The sequence below is a fragment of the Narcine bancroftii genome, chromosome 4 (genome assembly GCF_036971445.1).
Source record: "Narcine bancroftii isolate sNarBan1 chromosome 4, sNarBan1.hap1, whole genome shotgun sequence".
In the NCBI taxonomy this organism is placed as follows: domain Eukaryota; kingdom Metazoa; phylum Chordata; class Chondrichthyes; order Torpediniformes; family Narcinidae; genus Narcine; species Narcine bancroftii.
The window spans coordinates 29,798,473-29,821,657 of record NC_091472.1 but is presented as its reverse complement, the minus strand read 5'-3'; the positions used below and the strand labels follow the sequence as shown (position 1 = coordinate 29,821,657).

The 23,185-nt window shown below is 41.5% G+C and overlaps 1 protein-coding gene across 1 annotated transcript; it reads left to right on the top strand.

The window, feature by feature from the left end:
• The first annotated feature begins 543 nt into the window (after nt 1-543).
• On the top strand, nt 544-23,185 carry LOC138760420 (gremlin-2-like). Its single transcript, XM_069930996.1, has 2 exons — nt 544-918; nt 18,274-23,185. The coding sequence occupies exon 2, from the start codon at nt 18,275-18,277 to the stop codon at nt 18,776-18,778; it is 504 nt and encodes a 167-aa protein (XP_069787097.1). The 5' UTR covers nt 544-918; nt 18,274; the 3' UTR covers nt 18,779-23,185.

Here is a 23,185-nt window from a genome sequence, read left to right as displayed (position 1 = left end):
TGGTCTCCCCTTGGAAACAACTTACCTACCTCTATCTTATCTATGCCTTTCATAATGTTCTAACTTTTATAACCAGTGGACAAATGGATGGGAAGCACAGTCAGAAGGTGCTGTTATTCCGCGGTATCTGAAGTGGATATTTGCGGAATTAAAAGAGAGTGAGTTTATCCCCGTGACATCTCTGAACACAAACATTGATCGTCCAAATCTTTTGAGGGCGTGCATAGAGATCACCTTCAGAAACGGTTTGGTGGGTAAATCGAATGTAATACTCCTGTTCAGCGTACTGACGCCGCTGTATTCCCTATTGGAGAACATTCCCCTGTGTTAGTCGCAAACAGTAAGAAGACCCACGCTGTGCCTCTTCTGTCTGTCTCCAGCTTGGTGCTTATCCTGCTTCAAGTGATTGTCTGAGTCCTGACCCAGTGTTACTGTGAGCCCGTCTGACAGTCTAGTATTTTTCCGTGAAGTCCTTTGTTTGACAGATGCGATGGCATCATGTGGGTCTGTGCCAGCCTGCTCATTGCATGACTGTGCCACTTTGGAGCACAGCCCAATTGCTTGTGCCCTGCAGACCGCGGTGAAGGAGTTCCCTCCGCGGCACCGTGGGTTACTGCTTGTGTAATATTAGTCAGAGGAGTGTGTGATTTGTTTTTTTTTGGCTGAGTGTTTGATCACAGCCAATCCGAGCCCCACATTCTGATAACATCCACATGCAGAGTCTCTGATCAACTAGAAGTGAGACTGAACGGCGCTGGCGATAGAACCAGCCCAGTCTGAAGCTCTCTTCATCACGACTTGTGTATATGGGATTCAGTCTTCCAGGCAACAGGGCAGCTCACTCCTGACAGCTTCGCTGCAGATCCACATCCACGATTTTTCCTACCAAAGCTGAAGCGGACCAACACTCTTCTTCAGGTAAGGACAATTAGAGCATTGGCAAAACATGCAACTGCGATATAAAACCGGCCTGTGGGCTGATATAGATCATCGCTGTACTCTAATGGTTACCGTGTTCAGCAATTCTTCAACCGAGATGCCTAGTTATGGAACATTGTTATACTTTTCGGAAATCACGTCGTTTCAGAGATGTGTTTACTCTCTCTCTCTCTCACACACATACAAACACACACACACACACACACACACACACACGTGCGCGCATTATGAGTACAGTATGTCAGATTAAATGGAAGAAATCTGTTCCCAAGACGGGATGGTTTAAGGGCGAGGGATAAATGTAAAATGTTGATGAGAAGGTACAGAGAAAACATATTCAGAGAGCAGATAGAGTCTGTATTCAGCCGGTAGGGTGGTGGAACAGAGGGAACTGAATTTACAAGATCAGAGAGAATTATTTTCAGCTCTTCGGGGAAGATCGTGCATTGATTCTGATGTGACTGATCGACTGGGAGTGAGCGAAGGCTTCCTCCTGTCCTCTAATACTATCATCCAGTTCCAGGAGGATCTGGTAATAGTCGCAGCCCTGTGGATGGTCCAAGCCTCCGTCTCTGCACTTGGCTGTTCTGAGTGGAGTACTTTTCCACACTTTCAACGTGCGCCCACACGCAGAGTCACTTTCTTGGCTCGTCCAAGTGGCATCTTAGTGGCTTGAAATTGGATCAGTAAATTTCAATTCCCGAGTGGTTTCAGCTGAGAGCACTGGGTAACGTTTTTTTTCTCTCATACAGGTGTCAGTCAGTACCGGGCGCAATTCACAGCCGTTTCTCCATCCTGTGAACTCTGTATCAGTTGTTGGTAGAAATACCCTGTTATCTGATGCCGAGTTACCGGCTGCACATCGGACAGGGATAGATTCGGCCAAGTATCCTCGTGGATACAGATACCATTTTTTTTAAAGGAAGGGCTATTCTTTTGGGGAGGAGAGGAGGAAAGAGTCTTGAAATGGGATTGTTTCCAAACGGAGGTAGCTCTCAACACCTGTTGGAATAAAACCGATGCGTATATTATGCCGGTCAAATGAAAGGGGACACTTCTGAGCGAAAGTCGTGAAAACCAGATACGCAGATTGGGATTGGCACCATTTCTGAGCCAACACACACACACAAACACACATACACACATGCGAACACACACCATCTTCCCATTAACGGATACACACACACACACACCAGCATAAATTCATACATGAACACATACCACAAACACACACATGAACGTCCACATGCACATACACTCACTCACCTACACATTGACCTCTCTCCCTCTCTCTCTCACACACACACACACACACATACATGAACATACGTCCACATTCACATACACTCACTCACCTACACATTGACCTCCCTCCCTCTCTCTCTCACACACACATGAACATACGTCCACATGCACATGCATTCTCTCACCTACACATAGACCTCTCTCCCTCCTTCCCTCTCTCTCTCTCACACACACACACATGAACATACGTCCACATAACATATACTCACTCACCTACACATTGACCTTTCTCCCTCCTCCCTCTCTTTCACACACACACACATGAACATACGTCCACATGCACATACACTCACTCACCTACACATTGACCTCTCTCCCTCCCTCTCTCTCACACACACACATGAACATACGTCCACATAACATATACTCACTCACCTACACATTGACCTCTCTCCCTCTCTCTCACACACACACATGAATATACGTCCACATAACATATACTCACATTGACCTCTCTCCCTCTCTCTCTTACACACATACGCGCCCTGCGTTATCGTGGACTACTTTTATTCACAAATGTTGTCCTTTCTGGCTTGAACCTCACTGATTCTTGTCAATCTTCACATAAACTCATAGCCACGGTGAGTGGCAGCTACTCCCCCGGTTTAGCTGCACGGCAGAAAGTTCGCTCGGTGGTCGGAGGAGATGGTGAGAAACAATACTGAGAGGTCTGCAGGGAACTCCCTCCCTAAGGTTCCAATACATTGTTCGAGTACTTGTTGCCCAACATCTGAGAGTCGATGTCGCGCAGCCATGCACGCACACCAGGGCAGCTGCCAGGAGGTCGCAGGGGTATCTCGCTGCTGACGCCACCCGTCCCCGAGCCTCCTCGCTCCTCGCCCATCAGAGCTACAAGAGGAAATCTATTAATGTAAACGGCCAGTCAGTAATCTCAGGTTGACAGTGAAATAAGGCAAGGCTCTGAGGACAGAAGAACTGGCCGCTACTCTCGCATCCAAGACCTGCTTCCTCACTTTGCATCAGAAAAGAATGGAAGCGGCTGGCGAGAAGTAAAAGGAGGGATTTGTGTTTACTTTCGGATGGATCAGAGTGTACCCTGACAGCGATGCAGCGAAGAGGGAAATCAACGGTAGCCTTTAGTAGAGAAGTGGATGTATCCGGAATTAAAGAATTCGGAAGGGGTTAGGAGTAGAACTGTCTTATAAAGGGCCAGTTCCAGAATCAATTGGCCACTTTCCGAGCTGTAAATCATTCTGTAAAAGGAAGCGCTGCACTGTCCGAGGTACTAACTTTCGAAGTAGATGCAAATGATCCCAGGCTCCTTGGCAACACTTCTATCTTACCCAGCAGATAATCATGAAGAAGGTGAGGGAGGCTGCTGTGCTACAATCGGTTCTCTACCACTGTGACAACAGGCAGACAGCTCGACACTGCCCACGGACCATTGTGAAGTGTGTTTCTCTCAACACATTTGATATAATCACTACCTTCTCCATCTCTCCGCATCGAATGTTCTTTGGGACGTGAGGTTGAGGCTCCAGTCACCCTGGGCAAACTGCCCATCTTATTAGAGCCACGTCTCCACTTCCAGATAACACCTTTAGAGTCACTTCTTCCCTCCAAATTCAGACCGGGACCAGCAGAGAGACACTGACATGGGAGGGAAAAATCCAACTGAGTTCTATCGAAGGAGGTTAGATATCAGACAGCGATCTCTTTAACTATCCGGGTTTCATTGGGACATTCACAAATTCTGTTCTTTCTGGCTTGAAACTCTCCAATTCCTGTCAATCTTCACATAAAGTCACGCAATCGGTGACTGGGATAGCGGCACAGCAGAAAGTTCGCTGGGAGATCAGAAGAGATAGAAATCTTCCGAGTTTAGCATTGCTGAAGTCCTTCGAAAGATCGAATGAGGAATATCTTGCCAACTGGTTGCACATTAACTAGGACAAAAGGATGCAGAATAGGACTGAAAATACACACTTTCCTCCATTGTCTTCTACCGAATGTAATCTCAATGAGATGTTCCAGTGAGTCGGGATAGCACAAAGTTTCCCAAGTCTCCTTGGTAACATCAGTGCTGTTTTACATCAGTGAGCTGTTGGCATCACCAACAGCTCATCAATTCCCTCACTTGACAAGATTCTTACTAACAGACCTAGGTATCATTCTTGGAGTGGCCAACAGTTGGCTACTTTCATCTGAAGAAATATTTCAATTCCAATCTCTTTCTTGTGTTATTTCAAAAAGGGACTTGTGCTTCCTCTGCTTTGGAAGCCTATCCAGATAAAAAAAAAAATATATCAGTGAAATGTCAACAAGAGAAACAACTCCCATTATTGGCATGTTGAGATGACCTGGTTGTAATGGTACCAGCTGAAGGAGCCCATTACAGAGGACTTGCTTCATTCTCCACTGCACAGAAAGTTGTTAGATTACTCCTTTAAAAGTAAAATCCACAAATGGCTATTGGTGTACGTAGAAGCGGGAGGAGGGGGTGGGATAAAATCAGGATACCTGCTGCTAAATATCTGGGTTGTCTGAATTACACCAATAGCATCTAGGCATTGCATATTTATTGTTTTTTTTTCATTTTCTGACTTTAATGGCAGGTTCCCTAATATCAGGATTCATCACCTCTCTTTGGTTTTCCAAATCAAGTATTTTGTCAATCCTATGACACAGTCCAGAAAGGGATAATAAATGCCCTTTAATCCATAATTTCTGTGTACTGTGGGCAGCAGTGTGATTATCTGGAGCTCATTAACACAGACACTGCAATGATAATCATCTTCTGCACATTGCAATGGTTCCTGGTTTTGAGTGAACCCTGGGACTGCTGCTAATTGGCAAATCTCACACTCTTCATTCACAGTGTTGATGGATTGACAGGCTATCCAATAACATGGTCAAAGTATCCAAACAGAAAAACCATTAGAAACCACATGCAATTTTCCAATACTATGTTAAAACAAACAGTAGCAAATACCTGTAGCTACTGTGTGAGCTATCAGTTAAAAATGGTATTACAATTCTCCCCAATTCCCTTTTACAAGACAATCTCTGTAAGGGGGGATAGCCAAAACTTTCTCTTAAGTAAGAAAATTGCTCACGAATTCATTCACCTCAAGTGAGAATATAACAATTTTTTACAAATTTATTCTTTATCAAGTTGTTTTCAATTTATGGAAGTTAATTTATTAAAACCATTAGAATATAAACAAAGGGGCATAGGGAACATTGAGTCTGAGCCGCCATTCCATCACGGGTGGTTTACTATCCCTTCCAACCCTATTCTTCTAACTTCTCCCATAAGCCATGATTCCTTTCTTAATCGAGTACCTCTGATTTAAATCTACCCAATGACTTGGCCTCCACAGCTTTGTGCAGCATAAATTCTATAGATTCACCACCCCGTGGGAAAGAAATACCTTATTTTCTCTATTCTAAAGGAATGTTTTTGTATTCTGAGGCTGTGCTCTCTGGTCGTAAACTCCTCTACCATAGGAAACATTGTCTCCATATCCACTCTATTCTGCCCTTTCAGTATTACTAAATATGAGAAAATTATTTGTTGTTTAAGCACCTAGGATGAGATACATGGATGTTCAACACTGATTAGATATGTAAGATTCATGCAATTAGATGGATCTTGTGTTACCTGCTCATTAAATGGCTGTTTATTTCTTGGTGATGGCATGACTTGTACTCAAGATTTTTATTTAATAAAGCTGATCTAAAACCAGAGTCGAAAGTCCAAGATGTAGCAGCCATGTAGCGGGCTGAGCGAGCACGCAGTGCGGAATCACAAACCATTGCCAGCACGATTCTGCGGGCCACAGAACAACGAAACAAACAGGTGAATACTCACTTAACAGAGCAATACTGTGTGCTGGAGAATGGCGCGTTGTCCTATCAAGTGTCCTGCCAGAAGGCATGGGACACTCACAAGGATCAATTTAAACCTGCCGGACCTGTGGATCGGAAGCACTCCAGTAGCAATGTTCTGCCTTGTCCTGTGGAGCCCAGGACATGTGGGGTATAAAAGAAAATTGTAAAACCTGAATAAAGTCAGTCTTGAGTTGACTAATCTGGTGAGTGTGTGTGTATTACTTTAGTAGCTCTACCATAGTAGCTGCCACAAATATGTGATAATGCAATGCAATGCATGACCTGTAAAAACCACAAATAAAAATGTTGGAAGGGAAGAGGGATGGAATGAATCAACAAATGAAGGGAAGCCTCCATGCTTAGCAGGAGGCACGTTGATATTGTCAATGAACTACCAACCACCTAAGACAATTATTTTCCTTCAAATGCAACTGAGTTTGGGTGAGTTAGACTTATTCACTGTTTCCAGTGAGAGGTGTTAATGGGTCCTAAAAATTTATAGGGATTGCTCAATAATGGATAAATTTGTTATGCTATTTCATTATACATGAAGAAGAGAATGGCTGGAGGCTCACTAAGCTCATATCATCTGAAACTGGGAGGTGCTCTTTCCCAGAGACAAGTAGTGGGGTTGTTACAGCAACCTGAAAGCTTTCATGTGTATTTTATAGGGTACTAATCAACAATTATCAAAGTTCTGCTCTCTAACTTTCTCTGGTAAATATGATCTTTGGTATCTAATTTTGTATGACAGAACTTCACCATTACCATGGTGGTGGGCTCTTTCGAAAGTTTGCTTTGCGAATCCACATTCCATACTTTCCTTATGGTGGAGAATGCCCCTGTATAATGGGGTTTAACATTGTTGCAATGATCCTGAGTCAGGAGTTTGGGAAAGGCGTCTGAAAGTTATTTAAAGGCAAATATAGTGAATGCTGGAGATATGATGTGACTTGTTGACTATACTCACATGAAGTTGCAGCTTTCTTTCTGAACTATTGGTGACACATTCAATTAAACAAATGCAGAAAACCAAATTGGAGGAAAACAAATGCTTGGAAGATTTAACAGATTTTGGATTTGTCAGAGTACATCCATGACATCACATACAATCCTGAGATTCTTTTGATCTGCGGGCAAGGCAGAATTATTACTTATTTGAAATTCAAAAAAAAACTGCACATGGTGTGTACATGTAAACAAATAAAGGACTGTAAACAGATAACAAATGTAAACAAACTGCCCAATACAGAGAAAATTTAAGAAAGTCAATAAAATGCACAAGTAAGAGTCCTTAAATGAGTCCCTGATTGAGTTTGTAGTTGAGGAGTCTGATAGAGGAGGGGTAGAAGCTGTTCCTCAACCTGGTGGTGTGAGTCTTGTGGCACCTAGACCTCTTTCCTGATGGACCAACAAGAACAGAGCGTATGCTGGGCGGTGTGGATCCTTGATGATTGCTGCTGCTCTCTGATGGCAGCGTTCCCTGTAGATGTTCTCGATTGTGGGGATTTTGCCTGTGATGTCCTGGGCTGTGTCCATTACCTTTTGCAGGACTTTATGCTCAGGGGTATTGGTGTCCCCATACCAGACCACAATGCAGCCGGTCAGCACACTACTCACCAAACCTCTGTAGAAATTTGCCAGGGTTTCTCGTGTCATACCAAATCTCCACAAACTTCTGAGGAAGTAGATGTGCTTTCTTTACGATGCCCTTAGTGAGTTGTGTCTGGGAAAGACCCTCCAAGATAGTGACTCCCAAGTACTTAAATTTGATCATCCTCTCCACCTTCCATTCCCCAATGATCACTGGGTTGTACACCTCTGGATGCACACTATGCTGGTACATCAGTGCATTTCTGAACCAGATATATATCTCGATTGGTACTTTGAGAAATACAGATCTCAGATACATAACTGCTCCACCCACCTCTGTGCTACCTGTAGTTCCTGGATTATTAGATCATGTGAGAAAATTACTCAAGTCATTAACTTTTATTTTCCTCCTGTTTATCTGAAGACCTTCACTCTGACTTTCCTCTACAAAACTTCCATAGGGTGAACAGAGGGTTGCAGCAATGCACCATCCGTTCAGTCAGTGACGCCAAATCAATATCACACGTGTAACGGCATGAAGGTGACCCTGTAATCCAGGCAGGTTGGCTCCAAGCAGGCCTAGTTCAGATGGGCAGTTTCACAGAGACTTGGAAATTACTTGGCTCAACACTGAAAGCAATCCAGAAAGCCACTTCTACCAGGCATTTCTAACTTAAAAAATATATAAGAAGTTGAATGCTCCACTCTGAACACTTTTTATTGTGAACATTCCAATGTAATTAGAATGTAGAAGTGTTTGGGCATGCATCGAGAAATGATTTAATGAACACAGAATGAAATTGTTTGTCATAATTTATTCTAAATTTAAATTTAGACATACAGCACAATAACAAGCCCATGAGTCTATGCCACCCAATTACACTCAATTAACTTACATTTTTAATGGTGGGAGGAAACCAGAGAACCTAGAAGTAACCCACACAGACACGGGGAGGACATACAAACCCCTAACAGACTGTGCCGGATTTGAACCCAAGTCACTAGCACCGTAGCAGCGTGGCACTAACTGCTACGCTAACTGGGCCACACTTATTAAAGCATGTCATGTAGTTAGATAGTTAAGATGAAATGGACTTCATTTTCCAATGGCTGCAAACAAAGACTTGTAAACATACGGTAAATACTTTCCCTTCTGGTAACAGCCCATTGCATCCATGCTGGGTCCCAGCGACTCAATCCAATTAATACCATTCCCACTCTCCTTGCTTCTCTGTGACTTGTTAATTCTCGCACGTGCCTATCAACATGCACTATTCATTTTGTAGATTGTCTAAAGATCGAGACCAAGGTTTCTGGACCTGTGAGGCACCAGCATTAACACTTGTGCTGGCCTTGGAATTTCGGATTTAAGTTTTACTCTTATTTCCTCTCAATTTTTCTCATGACAAAGGAGGCCATTTGGTCCATGGAGTCTGTGCTATGTCTCAGAGCAATGCCATCAGTCCTATTTTCCTGTGACCCTTCGAGCACTCAGATTCTCTAAGCTCCTGATATTAAGGGCAATTTACAATTTGCCATTTAACATCCACCAGCACACCTTCAAGATGTTGGAGGAAATCGATACAGCAACAGAGAGAACATACAAATTCCAAATAGATGGTACCAGATGTCAGCATCTCAATCCACTGTTCCACTGTGTAATCCAACGTAAATAACTAATTTTGCTTCCTAATCATTAAATTGTGATTATAAACTTTCAAGGACATTATTCTTCATTTTCTCAAATTTATTACGGGATGCAGTTGTTTGCTGAAAAAAGGCACTAACGTCTATATCTGACTGTATTTGCAAAAGAGATGATGGGCTCTCTTGTGAAAATGGTTTCACAGTACAATTTAGAAGGGAATTCCTTGATTTAGGCCCAGAAGGAACAGCTATATATTTCCAAGTTAGACTATTTTGTGAATTGGAGGGAAGATCAGATAGGCCACTTCACATGTCCTGATCCTTAAAGTTATTTGGGGTTGTGGATGAGAGAGCTCCTTTCAATTTAGCCTTGGCAAGTGGTTACAATGTAAAGGATAGATGGGATACCGTGTCACCAGAGTGCATCCGTGTGGGAGGGCTGGCTTCAAATTCCTTTGGTTTAGATGGTGTAACCCTTCAAGCAAAATAAAACAATAGAGAAGTATCAGCCGACAAACAGGTTCAATTTAACAAAGAGGCTACTTGGCTCTGATGTGCCAAACACAAAAAAGACTCAATAACTGAAGTATACCCAATAACACCTTCATCAAGTTCAATTCCAAGACAGCATCTTCCTTGTTATATTTGGGTTAGTTGCAGAATTTCATTAGTGGATAATGTTTGGCTTGGTTGCTGGATATTTTGACACCTTGAGAAACAGAAGAGGGTGTTTCTATCTCCAAAATGTGTCATGATACCCAACTGATTTTACCCTTAGTTAAGTATTGCAATAGTTTGATTCTGCACACAGGGATCCATGACTCTTGTAGTACAGCAAAGATAGTTTATGTGGAGATGACTAGAGTTAAAAATCAGAATGTATGAACAATTGCAAAGAAAAATAATGATTTCACCCCATTGCATGCACAAGAGGCATTAAAATTTGCTAATATCAGTGCATATGGTACCTAGTGAAGTTCAGAAGGCTGAAAGAAGGGGCTTTGGATCAATTCAAAGTACAAATATATTAATACTAATTTCATTCTGCAATTGTTTGTAAATTGTATTAAATATTAATAAACCAGCTTAGTCCAATTGGAACCCAGGAACTGAATGGCTGTTGCATGGAAGGGGTAAGGCCAACACCAACAACTTGTAATGTTATAGATCTATCCTTGTATATATTAATAGTACTAAATATCTTGCAGAGAAAGAAGATAAAAACTCAGAAAGATCTGAATAAAATTGTGCCTCCCTAGACCTGTGGCCTTTGGCTCTTATGTGCTAACATCCTCTCTTTCAACCTTTCATCCCGTAAGTCCCTCGTCCTTCTTAAAATCACCACATAGAAACTGTATCAATGGTCAGACTTTTGGCCTGCTGGTTAAATGACAAATATTTTGATGCAGTACTGTGTCAAAGGTACAGGTTTTGTGTTATTCTACCACAGAGTCATGGTGTCGTGGAGTCATAGAGCAATGCAGCTTAGAAACAGGCTCTGCTGACCACCAACATTAATCTTACAATCATCCCACTTTTTCATTATTTCCACATTCCCATCAACCCATCAGTGTTATTAAATTTAGACGTACAGACATACAGCCCACGAGTCTGTGCCGCCCAATTTACACCCCTTAAGCCTAGAATGCTTTGAACAGTGGGAGGAAACCCACATGGACGCAGGGAGAACGTACAAACTCCTTACAGACAGTGTGGGATTCAAACTAGTCTAGTCCCGATCACTGGCGCTGTAAAGATGTTGCACTAACTGCTACACCAACTGTGCCACTCTTATGCGAGTATTTACAAAGTTACTTGATATTTGACAGATAAATAGAGGGAGGAATAAACTCTATCCAAAGAGGATGGCAAAGTAATGGAAGAAACGTGGGAAGAAAATCAAAGTCGGTGAATAACTGACCAACTGGGTGGGCCCACTCAGGTCATTGCAAATTCCGGGGCTGTGTCAGATTTTAGATGAATGTCCTCATTTGAGTATAAAATAGACCACAGGGGTAAAGCTGATGTGGAATCATTCTCAGTTCATGATCTTCATTGAAGATGTGCATGTCAGAATGATATGCCAGCACATTTTAAGATTGGCTTTGCACAGAAAATCGCATACTAAAAGCAAACTCTTCACCGCAAAGGCCATGCCACCAATAAGCTGAATAATGAGCCGGTGGAAAAAAATCAAAAGCACTCAGATTTTGTGCAGCTGAACTGTACACCAGGTCTTGGCAAGAAGGACGTGGACTCCTGTGGCTTTGGAATGGCCACCTTTCCACGCTCCTTGATCCCTCCTTGCTGACACCAAGGTTGGAAGCTCAGCATGAAGAGATATGCAGTTGTAAACCTTTCTGCCATTCTGTGCACTGGCACATGTAAAATCACTTGTACTCATTTCAAAGAGTGCAAGAAATAAGAATGCATCTTATTTCCTTGTATTAATGGAAAATCAACTCGAATAACGATTATAATAAGATTATTATCATACACAGAGTAAAATGTGTAGATGCATTAAAATTCTTACCTGCTGCACCCAAACAGATATTTTTGTATAAAAATACAATTACAAAGTATTCTTTAATTACACTAGTAAGGAAATAGATGACAAATATAAAAGATAGATAATAAGTATTCTCGGTTACATTTAGTGCGAGAAAAATAGTGGTGTTTCAATTGTACTGACAGGTTTTTCAGTGGTGCCAAAGTGGTCTGTGGTTAGGGTCATAAGGGGAGGTTAGCCAATGAGAATAGATTGAGTGACCTGGGACACACTGGAGTTCAGAAGAATGAGAGTGGATCATCCGGAAACATAAAATTATAAAAGTGATAGATTGATGGAGCCAGGAAAATTGTATTCACTGGTAGGTGAGACAAGAACTATGGGACTTAGCCTCAAGATTCAGTGGAGTTGATTTGGTGTTGATATGAGGAGGACCTCCTTTTCCCAGAGAGTTATAATCTATGGAATTCTCTGTCCAAGGAAGCAAAAGAGGCTGCCTTATTAAATGTATTTAAAACATTGTTATGAAGACCTTTGCAGTGTCGGGGTACAAAGAGTTCTGAAGATCAGTTAGGATGGTTGAGCTGAGTCCATGGTTGGATCAGCCATGATCTTGTTGAATGGTGGAGCAGGCTTGACTGCCTCTATTTCTTTTGTTCTAGAGAAGCTTGGATGTGTACATGGAAGTGAAGGGGTTGGAGGGATATTGGCGGAGAGTGGGAGGATTGAGCTAGTGGATTTGTTCAAGTGGACTAGTGCGGACTTGAAAGGCCGACATGGCCTGTTTCTGCTCTGTAAATGGTTATATGGTTATGGTTATCAAGGGGAAACAATATAATGGATTGAATGGTGTCTCACGTAATGTTATTGTAAGTCTAATCTCTGCAGGAGTTCTTTAGTGTAGCTCATATCTTCTCATTAAAGAGTTATAAGTTGGGATGCTTATTGATAATCGCACAATCTTCTATACCATTTGTAATTCCTCACCAAGTTAACCAATTTATTCCTGCATGCTTTTGATATCCTGACAACGTTCAGGCAGGGTTTAATAAGTGACACATAAAATCCATTCCACAAAAAAAAATGACCATCTCTAAAAGGACAGTCTAACCTCCAATCTTGGCATTCCATCCCACTCTTCCCACCCAATAAACCACAGAGAAAAACATTTAACTGCGCCAGCCAAATAATACTGCGGTCATGAGGGCAGAGGCTGAGTGTTCCAGAAATTAGTGACTCAGCTCCTGAGGCATTTTTCCATTTTTATCCTGAAATACCCTGGGTGAATGCCACTCCAGAGGTACACAGGAAAACCAATGCCATGCAGAACACAGCAACTCAGTTTAGTTCTTTTCCATTCACTGCAGCTGCAATGTGTGCCATCTATAAAATACAAAATTACCTTCCTGAGCTACTCCAAAGTCGGTGATCTCTACCAGCAAGACCATCAAGAGCAACAGGTGCATGGGGACCATGCTGAGTTGGAAATGTTCTGGCATCTCCACTGGGTCCAAACCCTGGAACTCCCCACCGATTAGCAATGTTTGAATATTTTTGCCAGAAGAAGGTAACCCTTCCTTGGTGTCAGTTACAGTCATGGCCCAGATGTTACACAGGACAGAGAAAGGAATAAAGTTAAGAAATAGTAGTCTCCAGGAACCAAAATGCACGTCTTTAAAATGAGATTTAATCATTAAAAGTTAATTTAGGAATATTGCTAAACTAAAGAAGTATTCAGACATAATTCAACAGCAACAATGAACTCGATGGCATACAGTTAGAATAATTTTATCCTCGAGGATATGTTTTTAGTGGAAGCAGTGGAGAATTAGGCGTTTTTGTTTTTGGTGCAAACAAGTGAGCTGAAGGACTTGTTTCTGCACTGCATGATGGTGTCCTCTGTTTTCCAGTCACTTACTGAATTAATGCTAAGTATCTTCATTTCCATGTGACAACTCAATAGATAAGACTCACTGAATGATAATATAATTTCTTTTCCGAAACTCTCGTTTTCTGATACTATTGAAATCACTTTCTATATAATTAGATCTTTATTTTCCAGTGTCGTCATTTTACAAGAAATGGCAATTTTGACCTAGTTAAACTGTGGTTGTTACCAATGAGAAGGAATATTTTCTAACAAAAGTAAAGTGAAGCAGAGTTGACTCTTCATTATCATATTTTGAGTGGAGGTTGGGGAAACCTTGAATCTCTGTGAGAGTCTATATAGTGTGGGGCAGTCACTGAAATGTGATCCCGCTGCTTTTAAGGGGTTTAATTAAGAAGTTATTAGACAGTAGTTTAGTAAAGTCAATGTTTCTGGCCAGCAGTCATGAATGGACTTGTAACTAGGATTCCAGGAAATGTTGGAGTGGGATAACAAATAGACCTTAAAAAGAAATGATGATTGTAGCTAAAATATTCAATACAACTTTTAGATTAATGACTTTTTAAACCTGTTAATAGGTTCATGAACTATAATGAGAAATTCTTCCCGAATTATTGCGCACATTTCTTTTGTAACCATATAACCATATAAAAATTACAGTATGGAAACAGACCATATAGGCCCTTCTAGTCCTCACCTAACTGCCCCCTGCCCATAACCTGCAACCCCCTCACATCCATGACCTCATTCAATCTCCTCTTAATTGACCCTGCTGCAAATACCTCTTCTGGAAGGTCATTCCACTCAGCCACCACTCTCTGAGTGAAGAAGCATCCTCTTGTGTTACTTCTAAAGTTTTTCCCCTTAACCCTTAACTTATGATCCTTTATTCCAATCTCTCCTACCTTCAAGGGGAAGAGCCTATTCACATCCACTCTATCTATTCCCCCCATAATTTTATATACCTTTCATATAATTTTATATGCATTCTTTGTATTTATTCAAAGTGTAGTCCTTTGAACTAAGGCAGTGGTTCTCAACCGTTTTCCCACTCACATACCACCATAAGTAATCCTTTAGTAATCACAGAGCATCTATGACATCCTATGAATTACTTAAGGTGGTATTAGTGGGGAAAAAACTAATGCTCCAACGCGAGCATTCCTCAGCTCCAACGTGAGTCGAACCTGCAGCAACAAATCCAAAAGATGATGGAAATAGCACATCAAGAAGCTTCTGTGGAGAGATAAACATTGCTTGCCTTTCACATCACTGATCTTCTGTTGAAGCTCGAATGAATGCTCATCAAGGTGCAAAGTTCTCACTCCACTCTTATTGGTTGACCAACTGTATATTTCCAGTATCTTGTATTGTTATTTCAGTTTTCCAGTATCTGAATTTTAATTAGCTTTTGGAAGCAAGAATAAGATTAACTTGTTGGTTTTGTTACTTTTCAGAGTGGTGGAGACCTGGAATGCCTTGCCAGGGGTGGTGGTAGAGGATGGTACAAAAGGGACATTCAAATGATTCTTAGATAGGTACATGGGTGTCCGAAAAAAAGTGTTTTTGATTGTGAAGTGGGAAGAGTAAGATTATCGTGGAGCAGGTTTACAATATCACGGGCCAAAGGGCTTGTACTGTGTGTAACGTTCTGAGTTCTATCAGTTCAACTTTAACCAGGTGCGTTGCCTTATTATTTTACCTCAATGAGAAATGCCAAATTATTTGTAGGTTCATGAGGAAACTCAGTTCGCATTAGGTGGAGTAACAACTTTAAGTACTTCTTCATGCCAGTTGACATCAATTCGCATGTCTTGAAAAACAATGACATAAAATTCCTCAGTTTGACTTTTCTGCATTTTTTTTCCTCTCTTTAGTGGTAGCTACCACTGGAGATGTTAGCAGAGAGCAGAGGCTGCTCTTTGTCCCTTTCAACATTGGTCAAGGACAGGCACTACTGAATGGATCATTGGAAAAGGTCAACCTTCCGGCTCATCTCTGCACAGTGCTCCATCTAGTGGAGGGGCTTGAAGTTAATGGAAATAGCAAGTGAATGCGGTAGTCAAGGTGAAAGCTGTGAGGAAATTGTTTCTGCTGATTCTTGCTTCGAAGTGTTGCCTGTTGATGTTTGAAAACAACAAACTGGCGGGGAGCACATCCCCTGATTTGGGATCACAATAAATCAGTGTTGTATGTTCTCAATATGGTGCTACTGGTGGAATAGCATTTTTCCACTTGGACAGGAAAGTGAAAGAAGAAATTCGGATAGTCCATGATATGAATCAAGGTACAAATGCACCAACCTACTTACTTTCGGCAGTTAGTACATTTCCGATTATCCGAAAACAACTTAACTGAAAATCTCAGTTATCCGAAAATTTTTTGATGGCAGCATGACGTCTACAAGTTGAAAAGAAGATTTCACCCAGCATGCTCATTTGGGGCTCTGATGCACTGTTAGTATCAGTTTGGTAACAACAGAGCTCAGAACCAGCCGGGAAGACAGACGCTGAACAGCTGGATGCTGGCCCAGAGAAGCAGGCTGGAACCTCGAGCCATCAGTGAGCGACTGGAGGAAGTCAACAGGTTAGGCAGCGCATGGGGGAGATTGTCCTCATTTAAGGTAACTCCACCCCCTCTCTCTTTCCATTTCTTCTTTACCCTCCTTTGTACTTGGTTCTCGGCTGTACCAGCGTCATCAAGGAGAGTGGCCTCCCAAGCAGGAGCGGGAACCTCGGGATTCCGGACAGCAGCAGGGACCTCGGGCTCCTGGACAGCAGCAGGGACCTCGGGCTCCCAGGCAGGAGCAGGGACCTCGGGCTCCTGGACAGCAGCTGGGACCTCAGGCTCCCAGACAGCCCTGGGGACCTCGGGCCCCCAGGCAGGATCGGCGATGGCGGTGGGGAAGTGTCGGTGATCGGCAACGATGGCAGGAGTGACGACTTTGGGCTCCAGGGCAGGATCAGTGATAGCAGTGGGGAGGTGTTGGGCATCAGCAACAACCAATGCAAGAATTCTGCTGATGCTACTGGGGGCTGCTTAAAGCCCTTTCTCAGTTATCTGAAAAATCGGGTTAACCGAAAAATGTCCGGTCCCAAGCATCTTGGATTATAGGAACTTTACTATAGTGAGATTTGCCAACAACAGTGGTATAAATTAAATTACTATAATGCTAAAGCACTTCACAGAATTGTAACAGACAAAACTGACACGGAGGCAAAGACAGACACACTTGTACAGACAAAAACTGACACTGAGGCAAAGACAGACACACTTGTATCACTCACCACATACTTGGCTAAACAGAGTTAAACAGAGTTAAACTGGAAAGTCTGCAGACACTGTGATTATAGTGCAATTCACTGAAGAGCTGGAGAAACTCAGCAGGTCATGCACTGTTTATAGAAAGTAGAGTGTAACCAATGTTTCAGCCCTGAGCCCTTCAACAAGGTATGAGAAAAAAAGTAGGCAGGTGCCTACATAAAATGATGGGCGAAGGAGAGGAGAGGGTGGAGAAGGGAGCAGGGGAGGAGTACAGGCTAACAGGCCCTCGGTGGATAAAGGTGGATGGGTAGAAGAGACAAAAAAACTGAGAAGTGATAGAGGGAGAGTGTCGCTCTCTGACTAGAGAGGTTGGAGAGCTGTGGGAAAGAAGGCAGAGGGATAGGGAAAGAGGAAGACTGAGGGAAGGGGTTTAATAGAAGCTGGAGAAGTCCACGGTTTAGGTTTCAATTAGATTTTTAAGAGAGAACTCAGTAGATTGGAAAAGATATTTCAAAGCTCACAACCTCAGTGGTTGAAGACATATTCGCCAGCAATGTGCAAATGGGATGTGAAAGGTAAGTTAGCGAATTAGTGCTGGCATGTTCATAGGTAGATTTTGATGGAGGGTGTGTGCAGGAGAGGTTTTTTTTGTGTGTTTTAAGAATGTGGGCATCTATGTGGATATTTAATATGCCTCTGGGTATGTAGAGAAATGTAAATACCTGTATTTTAGATAAATGTTTGGCAACCGGATCCAAGTCCAATGAGTTCTGGTAAGTTGGGTGAGGTGGTGATATTTTCGGCCAAACTTTATCCAGCTCAGGTTGATTTACTAACTATTCCTGTGTCAGTGTGTTTAGAAGAGTGATATTTCTAGTAATAGAGAGGTTGGGTCAGATATGATAAAACATCGAACTGTTTAGTGCTCAAGTTTATGTTGGCATATGTTTATGTCTTGTGAGGTTTTAGTTCCATATCTGAGGAGGCCTTTAAATGAGATGTGTAACCTCAGGACTGAGTAAGAGAAGGGTTGGAATTGATGGCTGGGAAAGTCCCAGATCAGACAAAATAACATTTCACTCTGTCTGAAATCTAGAACTTATATCGCACAAGACAGTACTTAGGCAGTGGACCAGGCTGATTGGGATGATTATGTTTTCTTTTGAAGTAGGGACAAAAAGTGTGTCAAAAGTCAAGGAATGCTGATAAAACAGGGAACTAGATGTCCAGACTCCAGCTTCATACATGACTCCGACTCTGTTTATTTCTGCAGGATGTATCAGAAGCTCGTTATCCTCCTTTTCCTGGTTGGGACCTTAATGGTGGCAGTGGAACTGAAAAAAAATCGTCCTCCTGGAGCCATTCCTCCTCTTTACAAAGGACACACCAACAGCTCGGAGAAGCGCCAACATCGGAGGCAGGATGTTCTTGCATCCAGCCAGGAGGCACTGGTTGTGACAGAGAGAAAGTACCTGAAGAGCGACTGGTGTAAAACGCAGCCCCTCAGGCAGACTATTAACGAGGATGGTTGTCTGAGCCAAACTGTCATCAACAGGTTCTGCTATGGACAATGCAACTCCTTCTATATCCCCAGGCATATTAAAAGGGATCAAGAATCTTTCCAGTCCTGCGCCTTCTGTAAACCACAGAAATTTACTACCCTGACTGTTAAGCTGGACTGCCCTGACCTGCAGCCTCCCTTTAGACACAAGAAAATTCAACGAGTCAAGCAGTGCAAATGTATGTCAGTAAATGTGAATGAATGGAGCAAGCAGTGAGATAGGATAAACAATCGCAGCCTCTCCAGTTAGTAGGAAATACACCCATTTCAACACAGTCATCAAATAAATACCTGTAGAAAGCAAACACTGTACAAAACCTGTCCTGATATCTGAGCAACATTTTAGCTTGAATGTGCCAGCATTTAGTTGGCGGCATTAAGCTGGATACCCTTGTCATCCAAATATTTGATGCCAATAAAAAGTCGTCTTTGTTGCAGAGGGGAGAGCAAAATCATTCGAACAAAATCTTGTTTAAAAATAAATTCCATTCCAATATTGCAAGCTGCCCTAAACTCAGTTGCAGACTCCAGATAGTCGAAATACAACCATCCCTGCTCTATCTTTAAATATATTTTCTTACAGTCTGGAGATTTTCACTTTCATTTTGCTCAATGCTGTCGCCCATGATTTGGTTCGGATGTGGTGCCAAAACAGATAGGAAACTTTTTGATGGTTCAATGCAGATAAGAGAATTTGAACTGCTTAGACTGTAGACAGACATGTTCTGTGCTCCTGGAGCACACAGATAGAGCCTGGACTGAACCAGTATTCTGCAACTCTGGACTGCCAGAAATCCAAATTCTCAACAATGATTCACATGGGAATAATCGGTTCAAACTGCATTGAAGACAACAGTATATATTTAACTATTCAAACCATTGCTTAATTATTATTTCCTTTTTTTGCCTTTTATATTAATGACCATACTTTTGTACATCCAAGTATGAATTAATGACACTTTTCAACATTATTTCAATGGAGCAGAATATAAAAAAGGCACTAAATTGACAATGGATTATATTTCCTTTCTTCTTTTATAAACGATTATTGTTAATATATGATGAAAGTGTAAATTAGTACAGTTAATTGATGTATATTCTTTATTTTATCTTTTTTTTTAACTGCATGTGAACAGTATTTGGTTCTGGTGCTTCAGAACAGACAGTGACCCATATTATGGCAGTCTCAATAATACTTCATTGTAATAGAACGTAGTTATTCCACTATATGCTTTTGTAGCATTAACTATCACATTATGTTGAAAGTTAACTTAATCAGCATAAGTAACATGGTATTAATTAAGAGAACAGTTTGTGCCCTGAGTAGTTTTTTTCTCGATTAAGCTCTCTCAGTAAAATGTACATGCACCGAGTAGTGCTGCAGATTATGTAGAACAAAAGGGAAAACCATATATTCCTTTGCTATTTTACACATGAAATGGTTTAAGCACTTGGGATCCAAAAGACATAATGACCAAAATGTGGTTTGTGGCAGTAAAACCTTTTTTTAATTGAACAGTTCAGTTTGTTAATAGACAACATTATTGCTTTACTGATTTCATTACGCGTTGTTCAGAGGCCTTTGCAGTGTGTTTGCAACTCTTGGTGCAGTGGTGCAATTCCATTTAATATTTGAAGGTCAAAACAACTTACACGGTGCTTGGTCTGAGCTGACTATTACCTGGGATTATGTCCATGAGGGACTGGAGTACATTAGGCCATTTGGCCTATTGAATTTGCTCTGCCATTTGGATCATGCCTGATGTATTCTTTCATTTAATCCCATTCTCTTGCTTTCTCCCCATAATCTTTGATGCCCTTATCTGTAAAAAAAAAACCTATCAACTTCTGCTTGAAATTTATCCAAAGATTTGGCCTCAACAGCCGTCTGTGGCAACAGACTCCATAGAGTCAGCACTTGCTGGCTAAAGAAATTTCTCCTCATCTCTGTTCCAAAGGGATGTTCTTTTATTCTGAGATTGTGCCCTCTGGTCCTAGACTCTCCCACAACTGGAAACGCCTTCTCCTCATCTACTTTGACCTGACCTTTTAATATTCGGTATGTTTCAATGCCTCATCTGTCTGAACTCCAGTAAGGAGACGCCCAAAGCCAACAAACACTGCTTATATTATAACCCTCTCATTCTCAAGATCATTCTCGTAAACCTCCTCTAGACCATCTCTCATGCTAGCACATTCTCCCTTAGATATTAGGTCACAGTACTCCAAATGTGGTCTGACCAATGTCTTGCAAAGCCCCAGCATGACATCTTTGCTTTTATCTTCTAGTTCCCTAAAAATGAATGCTATCATTGAATTTGCCTTCTTTACCGCTAAGTAAACCTATAAGTAAACCTTTAGGGCAGTGGTTCTCAACCAAATGGGCCAATGACAATTTTTCTCAAGCAACATATTTCAGTAACAATTGGGTCCAGAGCAGTGATTCTCAACCTTCCCTTCCCACTCACATCCCACTTTAAGTAATCCCTATGCCATCAGTGCTCTGTGATTTGTAAGGGATTGCTTAAGGTGGGATGTGAGTGGGAAGGAAAAGTTGAAAATCACTGCTCTGGACCCAATTGTTAATGAAATATGTTGCTTGAGAAAAATTGTCATTGGCCCATTTCCTTTGGAGCTATGAAACCCTGCACATAACGAGTCAATTAGGGACGATTAAAACAGTGGTTTCAAACTTTTTCTTTCTACCCACTTACCACTTTAAGCAATTCCTTACTAATCACAGAGCACCTATGACATAGGGAATACTTAAAGTGTGGTATGTGACTGCAAAGAAAACGATTGAAAACCACTGCTTTAGGGAATCCTTCTCTAGGACTCCCAAGTTCATTGACTCTCTGTTTTCTGAATTTTCTCCCCATTTAGAAAATAGTCTACTTCTTTATTCCTTTAGCCAAAAGTGACCATACACTTCACCCCTACGTCTGCCACTTCATTGTCCATTTCCCTTTTTGTCCAAGACCTTCTGGACACTCCCTGGTTTCTCAACGCTACCTACCCCTCCACCTATCTTCGTATCATCTGCAAACATGGCCACAAAGCCATCAATTCTATTATCAAAATCACCATGAAAAATAGTGCATCCAATACTGAATGCTGCAGAACACCACTAGCCACCAGCAGCCAGCCTGAAAATACCCTTTTATTCTCATTTTTTTGCCTTCTGCTAGTTAGCCAATCTTCTACCCATGCCAGAACTTTTCCTATAATTCCATGCAGTCCTATCTTATTTAGCAGCCTTATGTACAAATCATTGTCAAGGGTCTTCTGAAAATCCAACTGAACAATATCCACTAACTCTCCTCTGTCAATCCTGCTCATTACTTCCTTAAAGACTTCCAAAAGATGTGCCAAGTAAGATGTTCCCAAAGGAAACCATAATGACTTTGGCTTATTTTATCTTCTGCTTTCAAGTACCCGAAATATCACCCTTAATAATGGACTCCTGCATCTTGCCAATCAACGAAGTCAGTTGTGGCTTGGTACTGATGATTCCTCAGTGTCGATTGTGTTACTGAGGAACTGTCTTGGGTCTTGAGCAGTGGTGACTGGGACCTTCATATTCTCTTTCAGGACTTCTCAATGATTTCACTGTAGTCTGTCTTTTTGGACTATTTGCCATTTCTGGCTTCACTCAGTCGAGCTACAGCATGGACAACAGTTTTCATCCAATTGTAAACTTGTGACTTCCCAGGAGTAAATTTGATTTTGGCAGCTCCTCAAACTCTGATTTATGGTGTTTTAAAAACACTTTTCATCTTGTCCAACAGAAGTTAATTTTCCATCCCCACATGCAGTTCAGAGCATGACAAATCTGAGGGTTTAACATTCTCACCACAGGTTCATTCTGGGTTGTTCCTCAGTCAGATGTCAGTGTTGGAGTCATGTCCTGTCATTTGATGCTAAAACCAGCAGAGAACATTTCATGAGAAAATTCTTCCATTTCCCTGATGTGCTTTGATATTTATCCCGACCCTGGAATGATTGTGCAAGGACCCCAACCTAATGTTTGCAAGAAACAAGAATAAAACTTGGCAGGCCAGCATGCCATCACTGGATAAACTATTCCCCAACAGATTACAGGATATACAGTTAGTACTCACAATGTTAATGGAAATTGGATTCTGAGTGTTCTCACTGATCTATCCTTTCAATTGAGCAGTGTTCCAGTCATCTCTAGATATGAAGGATTTTCTTCCATGATTCGCACTTTCTGATTTGTTTCCTTTCTGTTTGCTTTAGTGATTATATACATTTCCTTCCATAGATAACCTAACCATCATGGTGTAAAAAGTCTGCCATGTGTATCATTACATTTAAATATGGATTATCTACTTACACCCAGGAAATAACAGACATCTGTTTGGATTTGATTTGTTCCAAGTATTAAATTTCTTCGTTTTAAAAAAAAATCTGAACAATGTTACCTCCTATTTTGAGGTCTCAACATGTAAGGAAGGTCACTTTGTACTGGTGAGAAGAACATACAAAGCTTTATGGATAATATCAAAATGAAGAAATGCTATCACACTGAGAAAAATGATTATTTTATCAGTACTCTGTAAATTATATAGAAGTAATAAAGAGGTCTTGAATTTTAAAAAAA